Below are 20,722 nucleotides of genomic sequence, written 5' to 3' on the forward strand. Positions count from 1 at the left end.
CCCGGGGCGGTGCTGGGCCGGTCCCGGGGCGGTCCCGGGGCGGTCCCGGCGCTCTCTCGGCTCGCCCCCGTCACATGATCCGGAGCCCTCGGGAAGGGCGGCGGTGAACGGGACCGGGAGCGCCGGGAGCGGGTGGGGAACGGCACCGGGACCGGGGGAAACGGGGGGATAACGGGACCGGGACCGCGGGGAGTTCGGGAAAGTGGTTCCGGGACCACCGGGAGTGGGGAGGGACCAGTTCCGGGACCACCGGGAACGGGAGGGGAACGGCAGTGGGAGCGGGACCGGGATCTGGGAGGGAGCGGCACCGGGAGCACCGGGACCGGGGGAAGTGAGGGAGCGGTACCGGGAGCAGCGGAACGGGCAGAAGTGAGGGAGCGGTACCGGGAGCACCGGGAGCGGTACCGGGAGCGGGACCGGGAGCACCGGGACGGGGAAGGGGAGCGGCACCGGGAGCACCGGGACCGGGGGAAGTGAGGGAGCGGTACCGGGAGCTCCGGGAGCGGTACCGGGAGCGGTACCGGGAGCTGTGGGACCGGGGGAAGTGAGGGAGCGGTACCGGGAGCACCGGGAGCGGTACCGGGAGCGGTACCGGGAGCGGTTCCGGGAGCAGCACCGCCCCGGCCCGGCCGTCCCTCGGCGGCGGGGCTCGGTACCGGCCGCGGGCCGGGCCCGGTGCCGGTGCTGAGCGGCGGTTCCGCAGCACGGCGGGGCCATGGCGGCCGAGGGCGCGTTGAAGTGCGTCAAGTTCTTGGTTTTCTTCTTCAGCTTCGTCTTCTGCGTGAGTCCGGGGGCACCGGGAGGGGTCCCGGTGCCGGTAGAACCGGGCGGAACCGGGGCTGGGGGGGGTTGTAACCGAGGGTGAAGCCACATCCTGTCCCGGGACCGGTAGAACCGGGGGGAGCCCCGGGAGAGGCGGGAGGCGGCGATGGGGAAGTCGGGGTGAGGAAAGAGCGGCGGGAGCCAACGGCCGGAGCGGGCGGGGGGACACCGGGAGATACCGGGGGAGACCGGGGGAGACAGGGAGATACCGGGGAACACCGGGGGGACACCGGGAGATACCGGGGAACACCGGGGAACACCGGGAGATACCGGGGGGAGACCGGGAGATAGCGGGGGACACCGGGAGATAGCGGGGGGACACCGGGGGATACCAGGGGGAGACCGGGAGATAGCGGGGGGAGACCGGGGGACACCGGGAGATACCGGGGGGAGACCGGGAGATACCGGGGGGACACCGGGGGGAGACCGGGAGATACCGGGGGACACCGGGGGGACACCGGGGAGATACCGGGGGGACACCGGGAGATACCGGGGGACACCGGGAGATACCGGGGAACACCGGGGGGACACCGGGAGATACCGGGGGGACACCGGGGAACACCGGGAGATACCGGGGGGACACCGGGAGATACCGGGGGGACACCGGGGAACACCGGGAGATACCGGGGGGACACCGGGGAACACCGGGGGGACACCGGGAGATACCGGGGGGACACCGGGAGATACCGGGGGGTCACGGGGCCCCTTCCCGCCCCCCCCGTCGCCACCCCGGCGGCACCGGGCTGAGTCACCCCTCGAGTCCCGGCTGGGGACACGCGGTGACACGGCGGACACGGTGCCAGCCCCCCCCGCGCGTGTTTGCGCGGCCGAGCCCGCGCCCCGCGGGCACACCGGGCACGGAGGGGGCTGGCGTGGGGGTCCCGGTGGGGGGAACCCCCCCGGAATCCACCGGGACCCCCGGGAGGGGTGGGGGCGGCCCCCCCCGCGCTCACGCGTGGCCGGAAGGCCGAAATTCCCGGACTTCCCCTGCGGCCGCTGGCCCCACCCGTGACCACCCGTGTCCACCCGTGACCCCCCCGTGTCCACCCGTGACCCCCCCGTGTCCACCCGTGTCCACCCGTGACCCCCCCGTGTCCACCCGTGACATCCCCGTGACCCCCCCGTGTCCACCCGTGTCCACCCGTGTCCACCCGTGACCCCCCCGTGTCCACCCGTCACCCCCCCGTGTTCACCCGTGTCCACCCGTGTCCACCCGTGACCCCCCCGTGTCCACCCGTGTCCACCCGTGTCCACCCGTGTCCACCCGTGTCCACCCGTCACCCCCCCGTGTCCACCCGTGATACCCCCCGTGACCACCCGTGATACCCCCCGTGACCCCCCCGTGTCCACCCGTGTCCCCCACCCGTGTCCACCCGTGTCCACCCGTGTCCCCCACCCGTGTTTGGGGAGGGGGCTGGGCAGGGGGGATTTGGGCAGGGTTATTTGGGGAGGGGGCTGGTCCGTGGGCTGTGCAGGGCTGGATTTGAGGAGGGGGTTTAGCAGGGTGATTTGGGGAGGGTCTGTCCCGGGTTATTTGGGGAGGGGGCTGTCCCGGGTTATTTGAGGAGGGGTCTGTCCCGGATGATTTGGGGAGGGGCCTGTGCAGGGTGATTTGGGGAGGGGCTGTCCCGGGTTATTTGGGGAGGGGTCTGTCCCGGGTTATTTGGGGAGGGGTCTGTCCCGGGTTATTTGGGGAGGGTCTGTCCCGGGTTATTCGGGGAGGGGGTTTAGCAGGGTTATTTGGGGAGGGTCTGTCCCGGGTGATTTGGGGAGGGTCTCTGTCCCACCGCCCACCCTCCGCAGCTCTGCGGGGCGGCGCTGGCCGCCAGGGTTTAGCAGTGGTTATTTGGGGAGGGTCTGTCCCGGGTAATTTGGGGAGGGGGCTGCGCAGGGTGATTTGGGGAGGGTCTCCCGCCCACCGGCCGCCCTCTGCAGCTCTGCGGGGCGGCGCTGGCCGCCGGGGTTTAGCAGTGGTGATTTGGGGAGGGTCTGTCCCGGGTTATTCGGGGAGGGGTCTGTCCCGGGTGATTTGGGGAGGGGGTTTAGCAGGGTTATTTGGGGAGGGTCTGTCCCGGGTGATTTGGGGAGGGTCCCCGTCCCACCGCCCGCTCTCCCCAGCTCTGCGGGGCGGCGCTGGCCGCCGGGGTTTAGCAGTGGTGATTTGGGGAGGGTCTGTCCCGGGTTATTCGGGGAGGGGTCTGTCCCGGGTTATTCGGGGAGGGGTCTGTCCCGGGTTATTCGGGGAGGGGTCTGTCCCGGGTTATTCGGGGAGGGTCCCCGTCCCACCGCCCGCCCTCCGCAGCTCTGCGGGGCGGCGCTGGCCGCCGCGGGGTTTAGCAGTGGTGATTTGGGGAGGGGTCTGTCCCGGGTTATTTGGGGAGGGGTCGCTCGGGCGCTGTCCCGGGTTATTCGGGGAGGGTCCCCGTCCCACCGCCCGCCCTCCGCAGCTCTGCGGGGCGGCGCTGGCCGCCAGGGTTTAGCAGTGGTTATTTGGGGAGGGTCTGTCCCGGGTTATTCGGGGAGGGGTCTGTCCCGGGTGATTTGGGGAGGGTCTCCGTCCCACCGCCCGCCCTCCGCAGCTCTGCGGGGCGGCGCTGGCCGCCGGGGTTTAGCAGTGGTTATTTGGGGAGGGTCTGTCCCGGGTGATTTGGGGAGGGGTCTGTCCCGGGTTATTCGGGGAGGGTCCCCGTCCCACCGCCCGCTCTCCCCAGCTCTGCGGGGCGGCGCTGGCCGCCGGGGTTTAGCAGGGTGATTTGGGTAGGGGGTTTAGCAGGGTTATTCGGGGAGGGGTCTGTCCCGGGTTATTTGGGGAGGGTCCCCGTCCCACCGCCCGCCCTCCGCAGCTCTGCGGGGCGGCGCTGGCCGCCGGGGTTTAGCAGTGGTTATTTGGGGAGGGTCTGTCCCGGGTAATTTGGGGAGGGTCTGTCCCGGGTGATTTGGGGAGGGTCTCCGTCCCACCGCCCACCCTCCGCAGCTCTGCGGGGCGGCGCTGGCCGCCGGGGTTTAGCAGTGGTGATTTGGGGCGGGGTCTGTCCCGGGTTATTTGGGGAGGGGTCGCTCGGGCGCTGTCCCGGGTTATTTGGGGAGGGTCTCCCGCCCACCGCCCGCCCTCCCCAGCTCTGCGGGGCGGCGCTGGCCGCCGCGGGCGCCGCGGTGTCGCTGGCGCTGGGCCGGGCCCCGCTGGCCCCGGGCGGCGCCGGGGGCTGGAGCCCCGCGGCCGTCGCGGCGCTCGGCGGCCTCATCTTCCTCAGCGCCTTCCTCGGCTGCTGCGGCGCCTGGCGGGAGAGCCACTGCCTGCTCACCACGGTGAGGGACCACCGGGACCACCGGGACCACCGGGACACCCTGGGACCCCCAGGGGGACAGCACGGGACACCCGGGACCACCGGGACACCCCGGGGACACCCTGGGAGCCCCAGGGGGACAGCACGGGGACACCCGGGACACCCTGGGACACCGGGACCACCCGGGACACCCCGGGGACAGCACGGGACCACCCGAGAAATCCCCAGAACCCCCACCCGGGACCCCCACCGGGACCACCCGGGACACCCTGGGACCCCCACCGGGACCCCCACGGGGACAGCACGGGGACACCTGGGACCACCCGGGACACCCCGGGACCCCCACCGGGACCCCCACGGGGACAGCACGGGGACCACCGGGACACCCCGGGGACAGCACGGGACCACCGGGACACCCCGGGACCCCCACGGGGACACCCGGGACACCCCTGGGACACCCTGGGACCACCCCGAGACCACCCGAGAAACCCCCAGAACCCCCACCCGGGACCCCTGTGGGGACACCCCCGGGACCACCACAGGGACCACCCAGGACAGCCCCGGGACCACCCGAGAAATTCCCAGAACCCCCACCCGGGACCACCCGGGGACACCCTGGGACCACCACAGGGACCACCCGGGACACCCCCAGGACCACCCGAGAAATTCCCAGATCCTCCACTCGGGACCCCTGTGGGGGCACCCCCAGGACCACCACAGGGACCACCCGGAACACCCCGGGACCACCACAGGGACCACCCAGGACACCCCCCGGACCACCCGAGAAACCCCCGGGACCCCCACCGGGACCACCCAGGACACCCCAGGACCACCACAGGGACCACCCGGGACAGCCCCGGGACCACCCGAGAAATCCCCAGATCCTCCACTCGGGACCCTTGTGGGGGCACCCCCGGGACCACCACAGGGACACCCCGAGACCACCACGGGACAACCCTGAGACCACCCGAGAAACCCCCGGGAAACCCCCGGGACCACCCCAGGGACACCCCGGGACCACCACGGGGACACCCCGGGACCAACACGGGGACACACCCGGGACTCCCCCAGACCCCCCAAACCCCTCAGTGCCCCCCCCAGACCCCCCAAACCCCTCAGTGACCCCCCAGACCCCCCAAACCCCCTCTATGACCCCCCCAGACCCCCCCAAAACCCCCTCAGTGTCCCCCCAAACCCCTCAGTGCCCCCCCAGACCCCCCAAACCCCCTCTCTGACCCCCCAAATCCCTCAGTGCCCCCCCAAATCCCCTTTCTGACCCCCCCCAGACCCCCCAAACCCCTCAGTGACTCCCCAGACCCCCCCAAATCCCCTTTCTGACCCCCCCAGACCCCCCCAAAACCCCCTCTGTGCCCCCCCCAGACCCCCCAAACCCCTCAGTGCCCACCCCAGACCCCCCAAACCCCCTCTCTGACCCCCCAAACCCCCTCAGTGCCCCCCCAAACCCCTCAGTGACCCCCCCAGACCCCCCCAAAACCCCCTCTGTGCCCCCCCCAGACCCCCCAAACCCCTCAGTGCCCCCCCAAACCCCCTCTCTGACCCCCCAAACCCCCTCAGTGCCCACCCCAGACCCCCCAAACCCCCCCCAGACCCCCCAAACCCCTCTGACCCCCCTGCCCCCCCCTGCCCCCCCAGTTCACCGTCCTGCTCAGCCTCATCTTCCTGCTGGAGCTCGCCGCCGCCGTCACCGGCTACGTCTTCAAGAACAAGGTGGGGGTCCCGCCCCGCCCGGGGGTCCCAACCCCTCTGTGCCCCCCTGGGGGTCCCGAGCCCCCCGTGACCCCCCGCTGCCCCCCAGGTGCACGGGCTGGTGGAGGACGGGCTGTGGGCAGCGGTGAGGGGCTACGAGGGGGACGCGGCGCTCAGCGCCACCGTGGACGGCATCCAGCGGGAGGTGAGCGTGGGTTCCACCCCAAATTTGGGGAGGGGGCTGCTGCTGGACCCCCGCCCCAGGCAACCCTGAGCCGGTTTCGTGGCAGTTGTCCTGCTGCGGGGTGAACAACTACACGGACTGGGCCAGCGTGGGCAGCTTCGGTGCCAACGACTCCGTGCCCAGCTCCTGCTGCCGCCAGCCCGGTGCCAGCTGCAACCTCCGGCCCACGCCGGCCACCGTCTTCGCCAAGGTGAGACCCCCACCCGAATTCGTCAGCGGCTCTTTGGGGGTCCCCCCTGAGCACCCCAATGTGCCCCCCTCGCCCACCTACCCAGGGCTGCCTGCCGAGCCTCGAGGCGTGGGTCGGGAGGAACGTGGTGGTGCTGGCGGCCATGGCGCTGGGCGTCGCCTTCTTCGAGGTGAGAGACCCCCGGGATGGGGGAGTGACCCCTGGGATGGGGGAGAGACCCCCAGAATGGGGGAGAGACCCCCGGGATAGGGGAGAGACCCCAGGAATGGGGGAGAGACCCCCGGGATGGGGGAGAGACCCCAGGAATGGGGGAGAGACCCCCAGAATGGGGGAGAGACCCCCGGGATGGGGGGAGAGACCCCAGGAATGGGGGAGAGACCCCCGGGATGGGGGAGAGACCCTCGGGATGGGGAGAGAGAGACCCCCGAAATGGGGGAGAGACCCCCGGGATGGGGGAGAGACCCCCGGGATGGGGGAGTGACCTGTGAATGTGGGGTGAGACCCCCCTGAATGTGGGGTGAGATCCCCCCGAAATGGGGGGAGAGAGACCCCCGGGATGGGGGAGAGACCCCGAATGTGGGCTGAGACCCCCTGAGATTGGGGTGAACCCCCCCCAAAATGTGGGGTGAGACCCCCCCCCCATGTCAAACTGGCACCCTCCCAAGTGTCACCGACCCCCCCAGATCTGTCCCCCCAATGTCCCCTCCCTGTGCCCCAATGTCCCCCCATTGTCCCCCCAATGTCCCCAGTGTCCCCCCAATGTCCCCCCAATGTCCCCAATGTCCCCTCGGTGTCCCCAATGTCCCCCCATTGTCCCCCCAATGTCCCCCCAATGTCACCCCAATGTCCCCAATGTCCCCTCCCTGTGCCCCAATGTCCCCCCAATGTCCCCCCATTGTCCCCCCAATGTCCCTTCGGTGTCCCCAATGTCACCCCAATGTCCCCCCAATGTCCCCATTGTCCCTTCGGTGTCCCCAATGTCCCCCCATTGTCCCCCCAATGTCCCCAGTGTCCCCCAATGTCCCCCCAATGTCCCCAGTGTCCCCCAATGTCCCCCCAATGTCCCCCCAATGTCCCCATTGTCCCCCCAATGTCCCCAATGTCCCCTCCGTGTCCCCAATGTCCCCATTGTCCCCCCAATGTCCCCAATGTCCCCAGTGTCCCCCCAATGTCCCCTCAATGTCCCCAATGTCACCCCCAATGTCCCCAATGTCCCCAATGTCCCCATTGTCCCCCCAATGTCCCCTCCCTGTCCCCCAATGTCCCCTCCCTGTGCCCCATTGTCACCCCATTGTCCCCCCAATGTCCCCAATGTCCCCTCCGTGTCCCCAACGTCCCCATTGTCCCCCCAATGTCCTCATTGTCCCCCCATTGTCCCCCCAATGTCCCCAATGTCCCCATTGTCCCCCCATTGTCCCCCCAATGTCCCCAATGTCCCCTCGGTGTCCCCCAGGTCCTGGGCGTTGTCTTCTCCTGCTGCCTCATGCGGGGGATCCGCAGCGGCTACGAGGTCATGTAGCCCCCCCCCCCAAATTCCTGCCCCCCCCGGGGGTCCTGGGGGGGCTCCGGGGGGACCCCCGGGATTGCAATAAAGAGGAGAAGCTTCTGGAGTGTGACTTGGGGGTTTGGGGGTCCCTGTGAGGGGTTGGGGTCCCTTTGAGGGGTTTGGGAGGGTCTTTGAGGGGTCTGGGGGGTCTTTGAGGGGTTTGGGGGTCCCTTTGAGGGGTTTATGGGGTCCCTTTCAGGGGTCTGGGGGTCTTTGGGGTTGGGGGGGTCCCTCCTGGGTGGGACAAGGACCCTGGTGGGGTTTGGGGGTCTCTAATGGGGTGACCCCAAACCCCGACCATGAGCAGAGCCAGGACAGACGAGTTTGGGGCGTTTATTGCCCATTTTTATGGGGTTTATTTGGGAGTTTATTTTGGGTCTGGGGTCTGTAATTGAGTCTGGGGTCTCAGGGGCTGCTCGGGGCCGGCCGGGGCAGGAGCAGGGCCAGCGCCAGGTCCATAAAGCCCCACCTCAATATCCCCAAACCCCAATGTCCCCAATCAGAACCAGGACAGGTGAGTTTGTGCTGTTCACTCCCCATTTTTCTGGGGTTTATTTTGGGTCTGGGGTCTGTAATTGGGTCTGGGGTCTCAGCGGGCGCTCGGGGCCGGCCGGGGCAGGATCAGGGCCAGCGCCAGGTCCAGAACCCCAATGTCCCCAATCAGAACCAGAACAGACGAATTTGGGGTGTTTATTGCCCATTTTTCTGGGGTTTATTTTGGGTCTGGGGTCTGTAATTGGGTCTGGGGTCTGTAATTGGGTCTGGGGTCTCAGCGGGCCGCTCGGGGCCGGCCGGGGCAGGATCAGGGCCAGCGCCAGGTCCATAAAGCCCATGTCAGTGTCCCCAAACCCCAATGTCCCCAATCAGAACCAGGACAGGTGAGTTTGTGCTGTTCACTCCCCATTTTTCTGGGGTTTATTTGGGGGTTTATTTTGGGTCTGGGGTCCGCAATGGGGTCTGGGGTCTCCAGCTGGGTCTGGGGTCTCAGCGGGCGCTCGGGGCCGGCCGGGGCAGGATCAAGGCCAGCGCCAGGTCCAGAACCCCAATGTCCCCAATCAGAACCAGAACAGACGAATTTGAGGTGTTTATTGCCCATATTTTGGGGGTTTATTTTGGGTCTGGGGTCTGTAATGGGGTCTGGGGTCTCCAGCTGGGTCTGGGGTCTCAGCGGGCGCTCGGGGCCGGCCGGGGCAGGATCAGGGCCAGCGCCAGGTCCAGAACCCCAATGTCCCCAAACCCTGACCCCAAGGAAGAACAATGACAAGTTTGTGCTGTTCACTCCCCATTTTTCTGGGGTTTATTTTGGGTCTGGGGTCTGTAATTGGGTCTGGGGTCTCAGGGGCCGCTCGGGGCCGGCCGGGGCAGGAGCAGGGCCAGCGCCAGGTCCATAAACCCCATGTCAGTGTCCCCAAACCCCCACCCCAATCAGAACCAGGACAGGTGAGTTTGTGCTGTTCACTCCCCATTTTTCTGGGGTTTATTTTGGGTCTGGGGTCTGTAATTGGGTCTGGGGTCTCAGCGGGCGCTCGGGGCCGGCCGGGGCAGGAGCAGGGCCAGCGCCAGGTCCATAAAGCCCCACCTCAATATCCCCAAACCCCCACCCCAATCAGAACCAGGACAGGTGAGTTTGTGCTGTTCACTCCCCATTTTTCTGGGGTTTATTTTGGGTCTGGGGTCTGTAATTGGGTCTGGGGTCTCAGGGGCTGCTCGGGGCCGGCCGGGGCAGGATCAGGGCCAGCGCCAGGTCCATAAACCACATGTCAGTGTCCCCAAACCCCAATGTCCCCAATCAGAACCAGAACAGACGAATTTGGGGTGTTTATTGCCCATTTTTCTGGGGTTTATTTGGGGGTTTATTTTGGGTCTGGGGTCTGTAATTGAGTCTGGGGTCTCAGGGGCTGCTCGGGGCTGGCCGGGGCAGGAGCAGGGCCAGCGCCAGGTCCAGAACCCCAATGTCCCCAATCAGAACCAGAACAGACGAATTTGGTGTGTTTATTGCCCATATTTTGGGGGTTTATTTTGGGTCTGGGGTCCGTAATGGGGTCTGGGGTCTGTAATTGGGTCTGGGGTCTCAGCGGGCGCTCGGGGCCGGCCGGGGCAGGATCAGGGCCAGCGCCAGGTCCAGAACCCCAATGTCCCCAAACCCTGACCCCAAGGAAGAACAATGACAAGTTTGTGCTGTTCACTCCCCATTTTTCTGGGGTTTATTTTGGGTCTGGGGTCTGTAATTGGGTCTGGGGTCTGTAATTGGGTCTGGGGGCTCAGCGGGCGCTCGGGGCCGGCCGGGGCAGGATCAGGGCCAGCGCCAGGTCCATAAACCCCATGTCAGTGTCCCCAAACCCCAATGTCCCCAATCAGAACCAGAACAGACGAATTTGGGGTGTTTATTGCCCATTTTTCTGGGGTTTATTTTGGGTCTGGGGTCTGTAATTGGGTCTGGGGGCTCAGCGGGCGCTCGGGGCCGGCCGGGGCAGGAGCAGGGCCAGCGCCAGGTCCATAAACCCCATGTCAGTGTCCCCAAACCCCAATGTCCCCAATCAGAACCAGAACAGATGAATTTGGGGTGTTTATTGCCCATTTTTATGGGGTTTATTTGGGGGTTTATTTTGGGTCTGGGGTCTGTAATTGAGTCTGGGGTCTCAGGGGCTTCTCGGGGCTGGCCGGGGCAGGATCAGGGCCAGCGCCAGGTCCAGAACCCCAATGTCCCCAATCAGAACCAGAACAGACGAATTTGGGGTGTTTATTGCCCATTTTTCTGGGGTCTGTAATTGGGTCTGGGGTCCGTAATTGGGTCTGGGGTCTCAGCGGGCGCTCGGGGCCGGCCGGGGCAGGAGCAGGGCCAGCGCCAGGTCCATAAACCCCATGTCAGTGTCCCCAAACCCCAATGTCCCCAATCAGAACCAGAACAGACGAATTTGAGGTGTTTATTGCCCATATTTTGGGGGTTTATTTTGGGTCTGGGGTCTGTAATGGGGTCTGGGGTCCCCAGCTGGGTCTGGGGTCTCAGCGGGCGCTCGGGGCCGGCCGGGGCAGGATCAGGGCCAGCGCCAGGTCCAGAACCCCAATGTCCCCAAACCCTGACCCCAAGGAAGAACAATGACAAGTTTGTGCTGTTCACTCCCCATTTTTCTGGGGTTTATTTTGGGTCTGGGGTCTGTAATTGGGTCTGGGGTCTCAGGGGCTGCTCGGGGCCGGCCGGGGCAGGAGCAGGGCCAGCGCCAGGTCCATAAACCCCATGTCAGTGTCCCCAAACCCCCACCCCAATCAGAACCAGGACAGGTGAGTTTGTGCTGTTCACTCCCCATTTTTCTGGGGTTTATTTTGGGTCTGGGGTCTGTAATTGGGTCTGGGGTCTCAGCGGGCGCTCGGGGCCGGCCGGGGCAGGAGCAGGGCCAGCGCCAGGTCCATAAAGCCCCACCTCAATATCCCCAAACCCCCACCCCAATCAGAACCAGGACAGGTGAGTTTGTGCTGTTCACTCCCCATTTTTCTGGGGTTTATTTTGGGTCTGGGGTCTGTAATTGGGTCTGGGGTCTCAGGGGCTGCTCGGGGCCGGCCGGGGCAGGAGCAGGGCCAGCGCCAGGTCCATAACCCCAATGTCCCCAATCAGAACCAGAACAGACGAATTTGGGGTGTTTATTGCCCATTTTTCTGGGGTTTATTTTGGGTCTGGGGTCTGTAATTGGGTCTGGGGTCCGTAATTGGGTCTGGGGTCTCAGCGGGCGCTCGGGGCCGGCCGGGGCAGGAGCAGGGCCAGCGCCAGGTCCACGAGCGCGGCGGGCAGGTAGGAGGCGGGCAGCCAGAGCAGCTTGGCGTCCCAGCCCGCGCTGTAGCGGCTGCGCGGGTGGCGCGCCCGCAGCGCGTGCTCCACGCAGCGCGCCACCTTGGCCAGGTCCGGGTCGCACAGCAGCGCCAGCAGGCGGCGCTGCAGGCGCAGGTCTGCGGGGGGAAACTGAGGCACGGACCGGGACACGGGGAAACTGGGGTATGGAGCGGGGCGGGGAAACTGAGGCACGGAGCGGGGCGGGGATCGGGGGGGGAAACTGAGGCACGGAGCGGGGCGGGGAAACTGAGGCACGGAGCGGGGCGGGGAAACTGAGGCACGGACCGGGACTGGGATCGGGGGGGGGAAACTGAGGCACGGACCGGGCGGGGAAACTGGGGTATGGAGCGGGGCGGGGAAACTGAGGCACGGAGCGGGGCGGGGATCGGGGGGGGAAACTGAGGCACGGAGCGGGGCGCGGGGAAACTGAGGCACGGAGCGGGGCGCGGGGAAACTGAGGCACGGAGCGGGCGGGGAAACTGAGGCACGGAGCGGGGCGGGGAAACTGAGGCACGGAGCGGGGGATGGGGAAACTGAGGCACGGACCGGCGCGGGGAAACTGAGGCACGGAGCGGGGCGGGGAAACTGAGGCACGGACCGGCGCGGGGAAACTGAGGCACGGAGCGGGGCGGGGAAACTGAGGCACGGACCGGGGCGGGGAAACTGAGGCACGGACCGGGACTGGGATCGGGGCGGGGAAACTGAGGCACGGACCGGCGCGGGGAAACTGAGGCACGGACCGGCGCGGGGAAACTGAGGCACGGACCGGCGCGGGGAAACTGGGGTATGGGGAAACTGAGGCACGGACCGGGGTATGGGGATCAGGGTTCGGGGTACGGGGAAACTGAGGCATGGACCAGGTACGGGGATCGGGGAAACTGAGGCACGGACTGGGACTAGGATTGGGGGGGGAAACTGAGGCACGGTTCGGGATATGGGGAAACTGAGGCACGGACCGGGACTGGGATCGGGGGGGGGAAACTGAGGCATGGACCGGGGCGCAGGGAAACTGAGGCACGGTTCGGGATATGGGGAAACTGAGGCACGGACCGGGACTGGGATCGGGGGGGGAAACTGAGGCACAGACCGGGGCACGGGGAAACTGAGGCACGGACCGGGACATGGGGAAACTGAGGCACGGACCAGGGCGCGGGGATCGGGGGGGGGAAACTGAGGCACGGACCGGGACATGGGGAAACTGAGGCACGGACCAGGGCGCGGGGATCGGGGGGGGGAAACTGAGGCACGGACCGGGACACGGGGAAACTGAGGCACGGACCGGGACATGGGGAAACTGAGGCACGGACCAGGGCGCGGGGATCGGGGGGGGGAAACTGAGGCACGGACCGGGGGATGGGGATCGGGGAAACTGAGGCACGGAGCGGGGCGGGGAAACTGAGGCACGGACCGGGGTATGGGGATCGGGGGGGAGAAACTGAGGCACGGACCGGGGCGGAGGGAAACTGAGGCACGGACCGGGGGATGCGGATCGGGGGGGGGAAACTGAGGCACGGACCGGGGCGCGGGGAAACTGAGGCACGGACCGGGGGATGCGGATCGGGGGGGGGGAAACTGAGGCACGGACCGGGGCGGGGAAACTGGGGTATGGGGAAACTGAGGCACGGACTGGGGTATGGGGATCGGGAAACTGAGGCACGGACGGGGATCGGGGTATGGGGAAACTGAGGCACGGACCGGGGTACGGGGAAACTGAGGCACGGACCGGGACGGGGATCAGGGGGGAAAACTGAGGCACGGGACCGGGGCACGGGGATCGGGGTACAGGGAAACTGAGGCACGGACTGGGACGGGGATCGGGGTGGGGGAAACTGAGGCACGGGTACTGGGGTGGGGAAACTGAGGCACGGGACCGGGGTATGGGGAAACTAAGGCACAGGAATCGGGATGGGGAAACTGAGGCACGGGACCGGGGCACGGGGATCGGGGTGGGGAAACTGAGGCAGGGAAACTGAGGCACGGGGAAACTGAGGCACGGGAATCGGGGTGGGGAAACTGAGGCAGGGAAACTGAGGCACGGGGAAACTGAGGCACAGGAATCGGGGTGGGGAAACTGAGGCAGGGAAACTGAGGCACGGGGAAACTGAGGCAGGGCTGACCCACCACCCCCCGGGGGATACTCCAAAGAGGGAAACTGAGGCAGGGCTAAGTCACCACCCCCCGGGGGATACTCCAAAGAGGGAAACTGAGGCAGGGCTAAGTCACCACCCCCCGGGGGATACTCCAAAGAGGGAAACTGAGGCACGGGGAAACTGAGGCAGGGCTGACCCGCCGCCCCCCGGGGGATGCTCCAAAGGGGGAAACTGAGGCAGGGCTGACCCGCCACCCCCCAGGGGATACTCCAAAGGGGGAAACTGAGGCACGGGGAAACTGAGGCAGGGCTGACCCACTCCCCCCCAGGGGCTGCCCCAAAGAGGGAAACTGAGGCAGGGCTGAGTCACCACCCCCCAGGGGATACTCCAAAGAGGGAAACTGAGGCAGGGCTGACACGCCACCCCCCGGGGGATGCCCCAAAGGGGGAAACTGAGGCACGGGGAAACTGAGGCAGGGCTGACCCACCACCCCCCAGGGGCTGCCCCAAAGAGGGAAACTGAGGCAGGGCTGACCCGCCGCCCCCCGGGGGATGCTCCAAAGAGGGAAACTGAGGCAGGGCTGACCCACCACCCCCCAGGGGCTGCCCCAAAGAGGGAAACTGAGGCAGGGCTGACCCGCCGCCCCCCGGGGGATGCCCGCGGGGTCCCCGGTGCCCCCCGGCCCGCTCACACTGGGGCAGGAAGTGCTCCCCGTAGCTGCTGCGCGTGGCCGGCTCCAGGCGCTCCCAGCGCTGCCGCAGCGCCGCCTCCAGCGCCGCCACGTCCGTGGCGTTGGTCTTGAAGAAGCCTGGCTCCACCACGCTGACCTTGACCCCGAAGTGCCACATGTCCCTCCTGGGGGTCACAGGGGTCACGGGGGGTCACAGGGGTCACAGGGTCAGGGGGTGGCCGGAGGGGTCAGGCCATGGTCAGGGGGTTCCTGAAGAACCTCGGCTCCACCACGGTGACCTTGACCCCGAAGTGCCACATGTCCCTCCTGGGGGGTCACAGGGGTCACAGGGTGGTCAGAGGGGTCACAGGGGGGTCACAGGGGTCACAGGGGGGTCACAGGGTCAGGGGGTGGCCGGAGGGGTCAGGCCATGGTCAGGGGGTTCCTGAAGAACCTCGGCTCCACCACGGTGACCTTGACCCCGAAGTGCCACATGTCCCTCCTGGGGGGTCACAGGGGTCACAGGGTGGTCAGAGGGGTCAGGGGGTGGTCAGAGGGGTCACAGGGTGGTCAGAGGGGTCAGGGGGTGGGCAGAGGGGTCAGGGGGTGGTCAGAGGGGTCACGGGGTGGTCAGAGGGGTCAGGGGGTGGTCAGAGGGGTCAGGGGGTGGGCAGAGGGGTCAAGGTGTGCCCAAGTGAGCTCAGGTGTTCTCAGGGTGTACCCAGGTTCCCTCCGGCTGTGCCCAGCTGTACTCAGGTGCTCTCAGGCTGTACCCAGGTGTAACCGGGTTGTCCCCAGCTGTACCCAGGTGTACCCAGCTGTACCCAGGTGTACCCAGCTGTACCCAGGTGCCCTCCGGCTGTACCCAGCTGTACTCAGGTGCTCTCAGGCTGTACCCAGGTGCCCTCCGGCTGTACCCAGCTGTACTCAGGTGCTCTCAGGCTGTACCCAGGTGTAACCGGGTTGTCCCCAGCTGTACCCAGGTGTACCCAGGTGTACCCAGGTGTACCCAGGTGCCCTCCGGCTGTACCCAGCTGTACTCAGGTGCTCTCAGGCTGTACCCAGGTGTAACCGGGTTGTCCCCAGCTGTACCCAGGTGTACCCAGCTGTACCCAGGTGCCCTCAGGCTGTACCCAGGTTGTACCCAGCTGTACCCAGGTGCTCTCAGGCTGTACCCAGGTGTACCCAGGTGTACCCAGCTGTACCCAGGTGTACCCAGCTGTACCCAGGTGTACCCAGCTGTACCCAGGTGCCCTCCGGCTGTACCCAGGTGTACCCAGGTGCTCTCAGGCTGTACCCAGGTGTACCCGGATTGTACCCAGCTGTACCCAGGTGCCCTCCGGCTGTACCCAGGTGCCCTCCAGCTGTGCCCATCACGCTCAGCCCCGCTGGCGGGCACGCACCGCAGGCTGTCCGAGAAGGCCTCGATGCAGAACTTGGAGGGGCAGTAGCCGCCGCCGTTGGCCGCCACGCGGCCCAGCACGCTGGACGTGTTGACCACGCGGCCCCGGGCGCGCTTCAGCAGCGGCAGCAGCCGCAGCGTCACCTCGATGGCGCCCAGCGCGTTGACGGCCAGGACGCGGCGGAAATCCTCCATGTCCATCCACTCCGTGGGGCCCATGGGGCTGGCCACGCCGGCGTTGTTCACCAGCCCGAACAGCCCTGGGGGCGGGACCCCCAAAATGGGACCCCCGGGACCCCCAAACTGGGATCCCAGTGACCCCCGGGACCCCCAAACTGGGACCCCCAAACTGTCCCGGGGCTGGCCACGCCGGCGTTGTTCACCAGCCTGAACAGCCCTGGGGGCGGGACCCCCGAAATGGGACCCCCGGGACCCCTGGGACCCCCAAACCGGGACCCCCAAACTGAGACCCCCGAACTGGGACCCCCGGGACCCCCAAACCGGGACCCCCATGTCTCCCTGTCCCCCCGTGTCCCCTCAGCCCCTCCTCAGGGACTCCATGTCCCCCCTGTCCCCCCCTTTCCTCCTTGTCCCCTCCCACCCTCTCCCGAACCCCTCCCCAAGCCCCCAGATCCATTTTCTCCCCCCTCACCTTTGTTGCCTCCCCTCGCACCCTTTCCCAGACCCCTCCCCAAACCACCAGCCCCATTCCCAAGCCCCCAGCCCCATTTTCTCCCCCCTCACCTTTCTCTCCCACCCTCCCCCCCTCTCCCAGCCCCCTCCCCGAGCCCCCAGCCCCATTTTCCCCCCCCTCACCTTTCTCTCCGACCCTCTCCCAGCCCCCTCCCCAAGCCCCCAGATCCCTCCCCGAGCCCCCAGCCCCATTTTTCCCCCCTCACCTTTCTCTCCCACCCTCCCACCCTTTCCCACACCCCTCCCCAAGCCCCCAGATCCCTCCCCAAACCCCCAGCCCCATTTTCTCCCCCCTCACCTTTCTCTCCCACCCTCCCCCCCTCTCCCAGCCCCCTCCCCGAGCCCCCAGACTCATTTTTCCCCCCTCACCTTTCTCTCCCACCCTCCCCCCCTCTCCCAGCCCCCTCTCCGAGCCCCCAGCCCCATTTCCCCCCCCCTCACCTTTCTCTCCCACCCTCGCACCCTCTCCCAGCCCCCTCCCCAAGCCCCCAGACCCCTCCCCAAGCCCCCAGCCCCATTCCCCCCCCCTCACCTTTCTCTCCCACCCTCCCCCCCTCTCCCAGCCCCCTCCCCGAGCCCCCAGCCCCATTTCCCCGCTCACCTTTCTCGCCCACCTGGCTCTGCACCCACTCGGCGGCGCGGCGGATGCTGTCGGTCCGGGTGACATCCAGCAGGGTGGTGCTGAGGTTCGGGGCCCCGCGGAGGCTCTCGGCGCCCTGCGGGGTCAGGCAGGCGGCCAGCACGCGGTAGCCGCGCCGGGCGAGCCGCCGGGCCAGCAGGTTGCCGAAGCCGCTGTCGCAGCCCGTGATGAAGACGTGCTTGTCGCTCACCGTGGGCAGCGTGCGGCGGTCCCGCAGCAGCCAGCCCAGAGCCCAGGCCAGGGCCAGCAGCGCCAGGTACAGCCACATGGCCTGGGGGGGACGGGGGGCGTGTGGGACCCCCGCCCTGTGGGACCCCCAACCTGCCTGACCCCCACCGGGACCCAGAGAGAGACCCCCACCCTGTGTGATCCAGGGCCAGCAGCGCCAGGTACAGCCACATGGCCTGGGGGGACGGGGGGCGTGTGGGACCCCCGCCGGGACCCCCAGAGAGACCCCCACCCTGCCAGAACCCCACCCTGTGTGACCCTGCCAGTGCCAGGTACAGCCACATGGCCTGGGGGGGGACGGGGGGCATGTGGGACCCCCGCCCTGTGGGACCCCCACCCTGTGTGAACCCCGCCCTGTGGGACCCCCACCCTGCCAGACCCCCGCCAGGACCCCCAGGGAGACCCCCACCCTCTGTGAACCCCGCCCTGTGGGACCCCCACCCTGTGTGCCCCTGCCAGGGCCAGCAGCGCCAGGTACAGGCACATGGCCTGGGGGGACGGGGGGCGTGTGGGACCCCCGCCCTGTGGGACCCCCACCCTGCCAGAACCCCATCCTGTGGGACCCTGCCAGGGCCAGCAGTGCCAGGTACAGCCACATGGCCTGGGGGGGACGGGGGGCGTGTGGGACCCCCGCCCTGTGGGACCCCCAGCCCCCCACCCTGCCCAGAGCACGGGGGTCTCTCCCCCCGCGGGCAGAGCGGCCACCCGGGACTGACCCCGCCCAGCTCCGGTCACTCGGGACTGACCCCCCGGTCACCCGGGACTGACCCCAGCCAGCTCCGGCCACCCGGGACTGACCCCCCGGCCACTCGGGACTGACCCGGGCCAGCTCCGGCCACCCGGGACTGACCCCCCGGCCACTCGGGACTGACCCGGGCCAGCTCCGGTCACTCGGGACTGACCCCCCGGCCCCGCTCCGGCCACTCGGGACTGACCCCGGCCAGCTCCGGCCACCCGGGACTGACCCCCCGGCCACTCGGGACTGACCCGGGCCAGCTCCGGTCACTCGGGACTGACCCCCCGGCCCCGCTCCGGCCACTCGGGACTGACCCCGGCCAGCTCCGGTCACTCGGGACTGACCCCCCGGTCACCCGGGACTGACCCCAGCCAGCTCCGGCCACCCGGGACTGACCCCGGCCGGCTCCGGTCACTCGGGACTGACCCCCCCCGGCCACTCGGGACTGACCCCGGCCAGCTCCGGCCACTCGGGACTGACCCCCCCCGGTCACCCGGGACTGACCCCGGCCAGCTCCGCCTCCGCTGTCCCCACCTTTGGGGGTCTCTGCTCTCTCGGGGTGGGTGGGGGGCACCCCAAAGCCCCTCCTGGGACCCCCCCGGCCCCGCCGCCGCCGCCGCTCGGGCCGGGCCGTGCCGGGCCAAGCCGGGATTACCGGGGCCGTGCGTCACCGGCCGGGCGGGGGGGGGGCCGGGGGGTCCTCTCGGGGCCGCGTCCCCCCTCCAGCGGCAGCCGCGACCCCCGACGGGACCCCCGGGACCCCTCGGGACCCCCGGCCCTGGGCGGGACCCCCGGAACCCCCGGGACCCCCGGCCCTGGGCAGGACCCCCGGGACCCCCAGCCCTGGGCGGGAGCCCCGGCGGGACCCCCGGCCCTGGGCAGGACCCCCGGAACCCTTGGGACCCCCGACCCGGCTGCTCCCCCAGGGAGGGAGGAAGGGGGGTGTGCCCCCCGGCAGGGCCCCGGGACCCCCTCCGGGACCCCCATCCCGGGGTTTTGGGGTGTCAGGACCCCCATCCTGGGGGGTTTGGGGTTCAGGACCCCCATTAAGGAGATTTGGGGTCTCAGGGCCCCCATTAAGGAGATTTGGGGTGTCAGGACCCCCCCCCCAATGAGGATATTTGAGGTGTCAGGACCCCCACTGAAGGGTTTGGGGTGTCAGGATCCCGATCCGGGAGATTTGGGGTCTCAGGACCCCCATCCTGGGGGGGTTTGGGGTGTCAGGACCCCCATTGAGGGGGGTCCCCACGTCTATCTGGGGGGGGGGGAAAGGGGGTCCCCGCATCCCCCGGGGGTCCCCACGTCCCTCGGGGGGTGCAGAGGGGGGGTCCCCACGTCCCTGGGGGGGGGTCCCCACCTACCTCGGGGGTCGGGGGGCTGCGGGCGCTGCTCCGGCCGCGGCCTCGGGGCCGTGTGAGCTCGGGGGGGGGGCGTGGGGAGCAGGGGAGGGGTCGGGGGGATTTTGGGGGGGGGGGCCACGCTCGCTCCTCCCCGCGCCTGGCACGGCCAAAGCGCCCGGGGGCAAAACCCGCCCCCCCCAGACCCCTCCCCAAACGCTCCGGGGGGGGGGAGGGGGGGTTTGGGCAGATTTTGGGACCCCCGGCATTGTGGGGGACCCCCACCCTGGAGGAGACCCCCACCCCCGGACCCCCTCCCAGGGCTGGGAGATGGGGGCAGAGCTTGGACTTGGGGGGCTGAGACCCCCCCCAGGGAATGAAAGCCCGGTCAGGCCCCGGATTTGGGGGATTCACCCCAAAATGGGCTCTGACCCCCCCCCAATGGGGGAAATCACCCTAAAATGGGCTCTGATCCCCCCACCAATGGGGGAGATCACCCCAAAATCGGCTCTGACCCCCCCCCAGTGGGGGAAAATCACCCCAAAATGGTCCCCGACCCCCCCACAATGAGGGAAAATCACCCCAAAATGGTCCCTGACCCCCCCAATGGGGGAAAATCACCCCAAAATGGTCCCTGACCCCCCCAATGGGAGAAAATCACCCCAAAATGGGCTCTGACCCCCCCACAATGGGAGAAAATCACCCCAAAATGGGCTCTGACCCCCCCACAATGGGAGAAAATCACCCCAAAATGATCCCTGACCCCCCCAATGGGGGAAAATCACCCCAAAATGATCCCTGACCCCCCCACAATGGGGGAAATCACCCTAAAATGGACCCTGACCCCCCCCAATGAGGGAAAATCACCCCAAAATGGTCCCTGACCTCCCCAATGAGGGAAAATCACCCCAAAATGGTCCCTGACCCCCCCACAATGGGGGAAATCACCCCAAAATGGTCCCTGACCCCCACAATGAGGGAAAATCACCCCAAAATGGGCTCTGACCCCCCCCCCAATGGGGGAAATCACCCTAAAATGGGCTCTGACCCCCCCACCAATGGGGGAGATCACCCCAAAATCGGCTCTGACCCCCCCACCAATGGGGGAGATCACCCCAAAATCGGCTCTGACCCCCCCCAGTGGGGGAAAATCACCCCAAAATGGTCCCTGACCCCCCCACAATGGAGGAAAAACACCCCAAAATGGTCGCTGACCCCCCCCAATGGGAGAAAATCACCCCAAAATCGGCTCTGACCATCCCCCCATGGGGGAAAATCACCCCAAATCGTCTCTGACCCCCCAATGGGGG

The 20,722-nt window shown here is 68.0% G+C and overlaps 3 protein-coding genes across 5 annotated transcripts; 2 read left to right on the plus strand and 1 right to left on the minus strand.

Annotated features, from left to right (window-relative positions):
* The first annotated feature begins 10 nt into the window (after positions 1–10).
* On the plus strand, positions 11–7,857 carry CD63 (CD63 molecule). Its single transcript, XM_085562840.1, has 8 exons — positions 11–132; positions 704–781; positions 3,940–4,128; positions 5,760–5,834; positions 5,923–6,018; positions 6,104–6,247; positions 6,333–6,416; positions 7,701–7,857. The coding sequence occupies exons 2-8, from the start codon at positions 716–718 to the stop codon at positions 7,764–7,766; spliced, it is 720 nt and encodes a 239-aa protein (XP_085418966.1). The 5' UTR covers positions 11–132; positions 704–715; the 3' UTR covers positions 7,767–7,857.
* A 3,115-nt stretch (positions 7,858–10,972) lies between these two features.
* On the minus strand, positions 10,973–20,437 carry RDH5 (retinol dehydrogenase 5). 3 transcript variants are annotated; one of them, XM_085562821.1, is made up of 5 exons: positions 19,437–20,437; positions 17,073–17,382; positions 15,780–16,038; positions 14,398–14,561; positions 10,973–11,732 (listed from the first exon to the last, which is right to left on the minus strand). In XM_085562821.1, the coding sequence occupies exons 2-5, from the start codon at positions 17,377–17,379 to the stop codon at positions 11,509–11,511; spliced, it is 954 nt and encodes a 317-aa protein (XP_085418947.1). In that variant the 5' UTR covers positions 17,380–17,382; positions 19,437–20,437; the 3' UTR covers positions 10,973–11,508. The 3 variants fall into 3 exon arrangements, with proteins under 3 accessions (XP_085418947.1, XP_085418946.1, XP_085418945.1); XM_085562820.1 differs by lacking the exon at positions 10,973–11,732 and having other exon boundaries at positions 14,072–14,561; XM_085562819.1 differs by lacking the exons at positions 10,973–11,732; positions 19,437–20,437 and having other exon boundaries at positions 14,072–14,561; positions 17,073–17,489.
* On the plus strand, positions 14,342–15,838 carry LOC146764998 (uncharacterized). The gene is made up of 2 exons (XM_085562834.1): positions 14,342–15,132; positions 15,185–15,838. The coding sequence occupies exons 1-2, from the start codon at positions 14,807–14,809 to the stop codon at positions 15,825–15,827; spliced, it is 969 nt and encodes a 322-aa protein (XP_085418960.1). The 5' UTR covers positions 14,342–14,806; the 3' UTR covers positions 15,828–15,838.
* Positions 20,438–20,722: the final 285 nt, after the last annotated feature.

This window comes from Lonchura striata, chromosome 29 (assembly GCF_050655825.1).
Source record: "Lonchura striata isolate lonStrDom1 chromosome 29, ASM5065582v1, whole genome shotgun sequence".
NCBI lineage: Eukaryota > Metazoa > Chordata > Aves > Passeriformes > Estrildidae > Lonchura > Lonchura striata.

What these genes read in the sequence shown, in the direction of transcription:
- CD63 (XM_085562840.1), top strand. Translation starts at nt 716, where the DNA reads ATGGCGGCCGAGGGCGCGTTGAAGTGCGTCAAGTTCTTGGTTTTCTTC. An exon ending in TGGACGGCATCCAGCGGGAG is followed by an intron (nt 6,019 to 6,103) that starts GTGAGCGTGGGT and finishes GTTTCGTGGCAG; the next exon opens with TTGTCCTGCTGCGGGGTGAA. An exon ending in TGGGCGTCGCCTTCTTCGAG is followed by an intron (nt 6,417 to 7,700) that starts GTGAGAGACCCC and finishes GGTGTCCCCCAG; the next exon opens with GTCCTGGGCGTTGTCTTCTC.
- LOC146764998 (XM_085562834.1), top strand. Translation starts at nt 14,807, where the DNA reads ATGGTCAGGGGGTTCCTGAAGAACCTCGGCTCCACCACGGTGACCTTG. An exon ending in CTGTGCCCAGCTGTACTCAG is followed by an intron (nt 15,133 to 15,184) that starts GTGCTCTCAGGC and finishes AGCTGTACCCAG; the next exon opens with GTGTACCCAGCTGTACCCAG.
- RDH5 (XM_085562820.1), bottom strand. Translation starts at nt 17,379, where the DNA reads ATGTGGCTGTACCTGGCGCTGCTGGCCCTGGCCTGGGCTCTGGGCTGG. An exon ending in GAGCCAGGTGGGCGAGAAAG is followed by an intron (nt 16,039 to 17,072) that starts GTGAGCGGGGAA and finishes TCCCGCCCCCAG; the next exon opens with GGCTGTTCGGGCTGGTGAAC. An exon ending in GCCTTCTCGGACAGCCTGCG is followed by an intron (nt 14,562 to 15,779) that starts GTGCGTGCCCGC and finishes TGTGACCCCCAG; the next exon opens with GAGGGACATGTGGCACTTCG.